The sequence below is a fragment of the Miscanthus floridulus genome, chromosome 2, assembly GCF_019320115.1.
Source record: "Miscanthus floridulus cultivar M001 chromosome 2, ASM1932011v1, whole genome shotgun sequence".
Lineage (NCBI taxonomy): Eukaryota > Viridiplantae > Streptophyta > Magnoliopsida > Poales > Poaceae > Miscanthus > Miscanthus floridulus.
The window spans coordinates 113201138-113210708 of record NC_089581.1 but is presented as its reverse complement, the minus strand read 5'-3'; the positions used below and the strand labels follow the sequence as shown (position 1 = coordinate 113210708).

General features: G+C 44.6%; 1 protein-coding gene across 1 annotated transcript; it reads right to left on the bottom strand.

The window, feature by feature from the left end:
* Window positions 1-1038: 1038 nt before the first annotated feature.
* Window positions 1039-2565, bottom strand: LOC136539383 (cyclin-dependent protein kinase inhibitor SMR1-like). The gene has a single exon (XM_066531337.1). The coding sequence runs from the start codon at window positions 2442-2444 to the stop codon at window positions 2073-2075; it is 372 nt and encodes a 123-aa protein (XP_066387434.1). The 5' UTR covers window positions 2445-2565; the 3' UTR covers window positions 1039-2072.
* Between the last annotated feature and the right edge of the window lie 7006 nt (window positions 2566-9571).

Here is a 9571-nt window from a genome sequence, read left to right as displayed (position 1 = left end):
TACTACTCCGTAGTAGCAACCCCTTTTCTCAGATTATAGCACTGTTGCATTGCATTGCATGTCGCAGATGCCTTTATTATGAACTGCACGGATGTATCTCGGAACTTATCAGTCATGGTTCAATGTTTTTCTCTCACAACGAAACAGCTTTAGCCGGTTTATCGGCCGTAAAAACTATTGGCCGAACAGCTCGATTGTAGCAAGTTCTGGTATTCGTTTAACTAATCAATGGCGCTGTAATAGATTCATGTACCCCATGTCTTAATACCGGCGCTGATGTACCCGTACCCAGTGTGGAATCCAAGCCTCTGGATTTCATTACGGAAGATTTAAGACCGGTTCAGGTCTGTTTCACTTTCATCTCCGTATACTTGTGCAACTGTAGCCTGAGTTATTCACAAGCTTTTAAGGCAGGCTCAGCAGGTCTGTTTTCATCCGTATTGCTTGCCAGTAGCCTTCATCGTTTTGCTTGGAGGCTGAAGGATGATAATCACCGGGACCGACCTCTCGCATGGTTTGCAAGGCCGTTACACGTTGACTCTCTATTGGACAGTTGGAGGAGTCACAGGTAGTATATACAGTACAGATGTTCAAGATTGCGCAGAAGTTTCATTGTTTCAATGCCGACTCTGGTCTCGTACGTGTGCGATCCAAGCCTTGTGGAGAGAAACTAGCGGTTGAGCACAAGTCTTGTCTCACTGCAAAGTCTCTGCCTCTGGCAACGCGAAGGCGAAGCAGATTCTCTAGTGAAGCTAAAGCACTTCATATGCTAAAACGATTTCGAAGAGCATTTTCGACAGGAACAGATATGACCAAAAGTTTTGGCTCTAGTTTCTAATTCGAAAAGGGCTTCGCCTTTTTTGGTGGCTTCAGGTGCGAAACCATTTTTTTAATCCCGTTTATAGGGCTCCTTGGTAAGCTGGAGCCGGAGCTCTCTTAGAAGCCCTCTAAAGGGCCAAGACCAAGTTTTTCTATGAACAGAACATGCAAAGAACAGCCAGTGCGTGTAATAAGTGAATGAGAAATGAGAGCTCCGACCGGAGTAATAGTATATATGACGCTAGTGGTACAAATGAGCTGCTCATTACACAGGCTACATGGAAGAATGAAGATTCAGGGCATGCAGCTCCGATCCTGCCTAGTATTAAGCTACACCTTTTGACACCATAACTGAACACTATCATCACATACACTGAACAGCATCTAGCAACTATAAGAACTGCTGATTACTGATGAGCTATAGAGATATATATACGAGCTGTAGTAGTACAAGTACAGCAGTAAAACCGCAGTACTCCTAACACCCCTACCACCATGCACCTCCTAAGAGCAAGTATAATAGCAGGCTGTAAGCCGACTAAATGCTGAGGTGGAGGAGAGAGGGAATGCTGAGGTGGAGGAGAGAGGGGAGAAGCGGGCTGTAAGCTTACAGCCAGCTTAGGCACAAGAACCAAGAAAGTCTGTGAGAGAGACAAGTGGACCATGTATTAACTGTAAAGAGCCAACTACTATATGAGTGGGCTGAGAGAAGGCTGTAAGAAACCTTCCAGCCAGCAAGCGGCTGTATTATTACCCTTGCTCTAAGGCCTCGTTCGGCAACCTCGGAATGCTTCCAGACTAGGATTCCATCCGGTTTAATTCCCCCACATAAAAAATTCCCCCACATAAAAAAAATTATTGCTCGGCAATACAGGCTTCAAACCGATGATTGCCCCAATCCCCTCGGTGGTGCCGCGCCGTCGCCTCTCATCGCGTCGAACAGGTTTCGTTCCGGACCTATGAGGGTCCGGTTTCGTTCCGGGTGGAGGAGGGGGCAAAATGGCCCAGATTGACCGAGTTTTATTCCGGACCGAATCTAGCCGAATGACTATTCTTGGTCCGGCCTGAATTGAAACCGGGCCTATTCGATCCGGGTGGAACAGGCCAGGTTCCGGGCCAATCCGGCCTAACCGAACGAGGCCTAAGCTGATACCTGATCCAGCCGAAACCACTTGGCCGGCCCCTGCACCTAGCTACCGCTGCCGCTACTCGATCTCTACTACTAGCACCTGCCACACGAAGCTAGCAGCTAGCTAGCTGCTCTTCTTGGGCTTGGGCTCCGGGCAGGCCACCCTCCGGCGCTTCTTCTCCGCGGGGTGCGGGCGCCAGAAGAGGCGCTCCAGCCGCAGGCTGAACACCTCCACCTCGAACAGGCGCTTCCGGCACAGCGCGGGGGCCGCGGGCGCCGGCGGGCACGTCCCCGGCGGCTTCACCTGGCTCTCCCCGCTCGTCGGCGTCCGGCACCGGTAGTCCTCCTCCTCCTGCGGCCACATGGTCGCGGCGGCGGCGCTCTCCTCCGCTACCGCTCCTGCGGCTCCCGCCCCTGCCCCGTGCAGGAGGAGCGGCGAGCTGCACGGCGAGAACGCCGGCGGCGCTGGCTTGTAGAACTCCGGCGACGCAGACATGGCGGCGGGTATGGGAATGGATTGCTCGGGCTGTGTGTGCTAGCTGGTTCTTTGTTGAGAGAAGAGAAGACAAGAGGGAGGTGAGGCGGAAACTTCTCCGTGGGTTGGGGTTCTTGCTTGGGGATATGGTCTGCTTTTGGGAGAAAGGGCCCTTTGTTTCGGCCCTTTTGTATTGGGCGGGTGTCCTTTTGTACCCAGCACGTTTGAATCATACTGTTATTGCATTTAGGTCCTTGATGAATGATGATGGTAGCCCCAATCCCCCACCCAAAATCCTGCACAGTGCACACAGCACACATGCATGGTATTGGTATGGATACTCCACTGACCACTGGGCCACCACTCGCTTCAATTATTAGGTTCAATAAAGGAAAGGACGTATCCAGTGCAGAGGGTCTAGAAAAGGGTGTTAGTGGCAAACTTTACCCTCGCCTGTGCAATGCAAGGAGACCGCGACTTGAACCCAGGATCTTCCGGTCACAGGCGGTAAGACTCTACCGCTTGCATCAGGCCCGCCCTTCATTAGGTTCAATACAGATACAGTGCTAAAAAAAATCTTAGTCCGAATCTCATGGTGCTAAAAATATTCGTCTTGTTCGTTTGATTTATAAGCCGTACTTTTTCAGCCAACGAATAGTATTTTTCTATCACAACAAATCAACCAACAGTACTTTCAACCATGGCTTATCAGCCAAACGAACAGAGCAACTGTACTAAACGCTCACATTCCTAGCATCGTGTTAGCACGGCCTCACCTGCCTGCCCATGTCCCATCATCACAACACCCTCTTCCTTGGGTATCTCAGAAAGGTAGCCTTTCACTCCGGATCTCCTAAAAACCTACGCCCTGTTCATTTGGCTTATAAGCCGTACTTATTCAGCCAACGAATAATATTTTTCTCTCACAACAAATCAACCAACGGTACTTCCTATTCCCGTCACGAAAGCGAGCACGCATGGTTGTTTGAAATTTTTTTACCATTGATTGATGACATATATATACGTTCTCTCCACCTCAATAAAAAAACAATTCTAGAAAAAAATATTTCACGATATATATCTAGACATCTAGTGAGATAAAAACGTCTTCCTCCTCATATATTGTTATTAAAATAGGTTAGCAAAAGAAAAAAATAGTTCATGTAGAGGTAGGAAAAATTCAATTAGCTAGTTTGACCACCGAGTATATGTATATTCATTCATGGTAGAGGAGCCCCCGGGCCCGGCCCTCTTCTCTCCGCCGATGGGTGTGGTTACTCCTTGAGCTGGAGGTATCCGTTGGGCGTACAGTTGATTTGGCCCAACTATTAGTTCCACCGATCCTATTTAATAAGCCAAATTAATAAAATACGGTACCACATCGTCGATGTACAAATACAGCAATGCCAGGGACCTATACGCAAGAAGAAGAAGGGGAAACGGGCGGAGGCAGCCGACAAGCAGATCATAGGATACCACATCGCCGCCCCGCCTCCGCTGTCCGCTCCGCGCGGCCCGCCTCCGCCTGGGATTCCATGAGCCGCCGCGAATTTGCGGATAGGCGCTGCGACTGCTTGTCTGTCTGTCACCAGGGCTCGGCCCTGACGAGCGCGCGTGCCTCACGTACTTGGCTGCCGCCCGCCGCAGGCCGCAGCCCCGACGACGCGACTCGCGAGCATCGGATGCCCCGCCCGTGCGCCTAGATTTTTTATTCGTCCGGCCACGTTCCGCCTGTCGCGGCAACCGGCCGCGCCGGACGTAGACGTGTCCCCTGCCACTGCCGTCGACGAGAGCGCGAGCGCCGCAGTCCGCAGACAAACGCGCTCAGAGTCAGAGAATCCATAGCTCTCTATCTTCTTCTTCTTCTTCTTTTTTCGTTTTCGTTTGAGAAGAAAATCGTGACAGGTACTCGTCGTTGCTGAGCGTTACTGCTAGCGCTAGCATGTAGTACTAGTATTACATTTTTTTAACATGGCGCCGCGCGAGAGAGAAAGAGGGGTGCCTTTGGCTTGATCAACTGAAAGCTTGTCGTATATGACATGCGCTCGAGCTAGAAAGCCTAATAAGCAGAGTTTTTTTTTATAACTACAAGGTCGGTCTTACTGAGAGGTTTCGAGGGGTGCCTTTGGCTTGATCAACTGAAAGCTTGTCGTATATGACATGCGCTCGAGCTAGAAAGCCTAATAAGCAGAGTTTTTTTTTATAACTACAAGGTCGGTCTTACTGAGAGGTTTCGTGACGTTGTTTTCAAGACTATTATATCATAAGGAATGAAATAAAACATGGATGAAACATCATTTCTCAATAAAAAAGTTTCTTTCTATGGTTTCATGGACATTTAATTTCATAACTTAGAACTCACAAAGATTAAGTAATCGTGTCAAGAGTGTTTGGGCCCCATGAAACTCGTTCCTTCTCTATCTTCTTGAAAACATTGCCACGTCATCGAAAATGCTTATATGATAGCATATCAAATACAAATGAAACTCTGATGAAACTCCCACCGAGAATGGCCTAATAAACCGAGAGTTGAAGCGGTTCTGTTGGAGCGGTCCTAACCAAAAACTCTTTGTAGTTTCTATTGAAATTATTTGATTTAAGGTTGGGCCAGGTCCAATTAAATCCAACAAAAATAACTAGCGCAACAAATTACACGTCATGTTATAATGCACAAACATGTTCACTAGTAATAATATTGATTAAAGAATAAAAAATATTTCTTCCATCTCTCACTCATCTTTCATCCCTCAATCAGTCATCTCTTACTCTAACCCTTCTTGTTTTGAGTTTAGAGCTGCAAAACCTTTGTTGACGCTGCACCGCTCATGTCACTGCCTAGCCGCCCGAGCCCGTTCGCGTTGCAGGGCGTGATGAACAAACATGTCGCTCACCTTTCACCTTAGCTTTCTTAAATTCACAATAGGTCACCTTTCACCTTAGCTTTCTTAAATTCACAATAGGTGCATATAATAACTATTTATTTAAGTTAAGTTAATCTACTACAATTTTTCACATGGGATTAATACCTTATTGCACTAGCATTTATTATGGGTCTTGGAATATATTTGATTTAGGGTCGATTCAAGTCCAATTAAATCCAACAAAAATAGGTAGCCCATTTTCATTAGAACGAGCATCGTGCAACAAATTGTACATCCACAACGTACGGACATATGTGCTAGTCCAATATTAAAGTGAAAATGGTATTCTTCTGACCATCATATTTTACTTTCCATAATGCACTCACACATCTCTCCATCCCGTCCATGATCTAGACTCGCGACCTTCTCGCGTACTACCAATCTAGACTAGAAGAGCAGAGTATGCTCGCATACAAGCTAGAGCACGCATGTCTAACCATGATATGGAGTCCGATTCTAATATTCCAAGCATATTGGAAGGAATGACGTGGTCTTATGAAATCTCTGAGCTACAAGTCATCTAGATGACCACACAATAAAGTGTATGCTCTATTGTGACACACAAACGTCTTTGCTAGTACATAAAATTTCATCCCGCCCCAAACTATCAATTCATAGAATCACCCTATGTCGAAACTATCTTAAATTTAACTAATTTTATTGGAATTGGTAACGACATCTATGACACTAAATAATTAGATTATAAAAATATATTTCATGACGTATGTAATGATATACTAATTTGGTGTTATAAATATTGGTGTTTTTTCTATAAATTTGATGAAAATGCAAAATAGTTTTTTGACTTAGGATAATTGTAGAAGTTGATTTAATTTGAGATTATCTTTAGTTTACGTGCGACTATTCATATCTCATCTTAAATCTCTAGGAGTACATTGTTGATGAAGCTCGAGGTCGAGGCTACTAGTTGACGACCCTAGATGTCGCTCGTGCTCCAGCCACCTTGAATCCTTGAACCTTGATCGTCTCGACCGGCCTGTCCGTGAAGCGTGAACTGCTTGTGCCTACTACCTTCACCTGATCACCTCGATCGTGAAAAGCCTTGCCACTTCACTCTAGGCAGCAGCTAGTACTCCTGCTATATTCTCAGGTCGCTCTGCAAGCGCTCGTCCCGGCCTGTTCAGTGTTAACCCCGACTAGGCCAGGCCACTATCATGTTGGGATCTGTAAACACTAACTTCGTCGGTTCCACCGTGTGGTAACTTCCAGGTCGGCAACAACAGTTAACTTTCGTCCGGACCAAGGGTGCACGTGGAGATGGGAAGAGAGAGAGAGAGAGAGTCAAGGAAGCAGGCAAGCGGCCGCATCGGATGCGGTTGCTGGCGCATGGGTTTCGGCGCCCGAATCCGCAGCTGCCGTGGCACTGGCATGGCGTGGCATACTACTGCCTGGAACGGGGCATGGGCTGGTCAGGTCAGCTTCCATTTACGCCACAACTCAGTCGACCACAGCACAAGGGAATCACCCGTACTTCAGTCCCTTTTTCTTACCATTTTTTTTAACAAAAATTATGACAGCTGTCGCCATTACGGAGGACTATGAAAGAACGAGAGTAAAAGTAATATACCGGGGAGCACATTCCCTTTTTTTATATTACACAATACACAGCTCCTATGCTCGCTGCTGGGCTCTGAGCATCTAAAAAAAAAACTAAATTCACTCTCTAAATCCTTGTTAGATAGTCATTTTGAATAATAAAAATCGGTCTCTATATCTTTTCATCCTCCAACAGTCTCTCTGTATTTGTACGCACTCTAAAGAGTTATTCTCGCTCTCCATCTTTAGCTAGCAAGAAACTCGACACTCAGGATATCAATATTTGGAAAACTAATTGAAGAAGCTGTTGTATAGATTTTTTCTCACTAAAATATCTATTTCTATCAATATAAAATGAAGTTACACTTAGGCCAGTCTCGGTAAGAGTTTCATGTTAGTTTATTTGTATTTAATAGGGATAGGTTGCCACACAATTATTTTTTTGTGACATGACGATGTTTTTAAGAAGAGAGAAGATGTGAGCTTCATCTAGATGATTTTTTTCAAATGATTACGGACTTTATTTATATGAATCATGAAATTAAATGTCTATGAAACAATACAATGAAACTATATGTTGATGATGTATATTTCATCCATGTTTAATTTCATTTTACATGATGTGATGGTCTTGAAAATAATGTCATGAAACTTTCACTGAGAATACCCATAGATGACACGCGTACTCCAAAGGTGGACATGCATGCCGACTAGTCGGAGGAGGTAAGTGCGGCGGCGAGGCGGGCTGCGGGAGATCGGTGTTATGCGCTTAAGAGTGTGACAGTTCTATTATTAGCGAGGGAGGGATCGATGATATATTATGACACAAGAGATGCGGTGACGAGGAGCTGCGTCAGACGGCTAATGGTGGGAGGAAGCGATCGAGCGTGTGCTCCGCTGCATCCAGAGAGAGGGAGAGCTGGACGTTCAAAAAGACATGTTTGCCGTTCGCTGGTCCGGAAGTTCCGGACCAGCCAGCTGCTCCTATCACATTTTACTGTTCATCAAACCAGTCAAATAGTGTTTCTCTTTCACAACCAGCCAGTTGAGTGTTGGATATGCCGTGTAGGCATAGAATAGATACCTATTTTTAAGCGCTATACAGATAGTTGTTGTTGTGGTTACTGCAGTTACTATAACATGTAGTAGTATTACCTTCTTTATCAAGTTCTGATGATAATTAGTCTATATCTCCTTCATTAAATTTATAGTTTTTTCTCGTTGACCACTATGTGTCTTATTAGACAGGCCCCTAGTCTTAGATATGTGTTTAGGTGGTACTTTAGCTAAGTTATTAGCTCTTTGTTTTATTAGTTCATTTGTAGTGATGTCATGAATCTGTATTATCTAGTGCTCATTGTACCTTACATTAACACTCTTCATTTGTATTTTATCAAAATATACTATATTCTATATCCTAAACTGGACTCTTGGTTATTAGAATGGTATAAATAGCTGTTTCAATGATCTTGATGTTCAATTTCGTGCATTTGAAGAATTATGTATGTGTTAGCATTTTTATAAAAAAATAGTGTGCCTAAGCTTAATCTATCAGTTAATAGTGTTCTTGTCAAAATGTACAAATTTATCCGTTTCATTGCTATACGATTTGTTTGAGGGAACATCTATGGCAAATACTTTCATGGAGTATCAATTTGATTCAAAATGAATTGTCCTTGTCGTTGATATACAATTTGTTTAAGGAAACAATTTCAAGATTGTTTAACTGTAGAAATATATATTTGGCATTCATTCATTTATACTTGGTTTGTACGGTGGCACACATCATGTATGTTCCCTTTGAGCTAGTTATTTATATGCCAAGAGTGGGTATTTAGAAATATATGCATCATTTATAGTTATTCTTTTCATAATAGTACATGTGGGTAATAATAGTACATGTGGGTAAGCAAATGTAGATCTGGGTAATGTAGATGCAAAAATTAAGGGGTGACTTAGATTATATATATTTATATAATAGTAGGTATTGGTAACTTAGATGCAAATTTAAGGGACCTGCTTTGGCTACTGGACAAGCCAAAAGCTAACCAAATAGACAAGGGTCCCTCTTAGGTTCTACACAAACAGCTTTCTCCCGGTACAAATTTTACAGTGGCTAGGGACACTACGTGAAAAACGGTTTGTAGCAACGGGACAAATTTTTTGTAGGGGCGGCTTGTGATGGAGCCGCCCCTACAGTGGCGTGCTCGGGAGCCCAAAGACCAGCCGCCCCTACAAATGGAACAGCAGGGGCGGCTGGTGATACGAGCCGCCCCTATAAATGGGTCTAATTTGTAGGGGCGGCTCACTCACCAGCCGTCCCCGATGTTTCTATTTGTAGGGGCGGCTGATGATTGAACCACCACTACAAATGTCCTGCGTAAAATTACCTGCTATTTATAGGGGCGGCTCAATCACCAGCCGCCCCTACAAATGACCCATGTATAAAAAAACTGCAGCACCTTCTTCCTCTTTGGGTCACTCACTCCAACCCGTAAAAGAAAGGTGGGGAGGCCTTGTGCACTTCCTAAAAATTGCTCTACTAAGAGGAGAAGGTTTTGGTCTTAAATCCTTTGGTGGAGAGGTTGTAGAAGGTAAGAAAATATTATTCCACACTTTTTTTTTGAAGTTTTAATGGTTGGTTAGTGAGTAATTAGAGTTTTGTTTTTC

Bases quoted from the DNA above. Each gene is read 5' to 3' on its own strand.
- LOC136539383 (XM_066531337.1), bottom strand. From the start codon at position 2,444: ATGTCTGCGTCGCCGGAGTTCTACAAGCCAGCGCCGCCGGCGTTCTCG.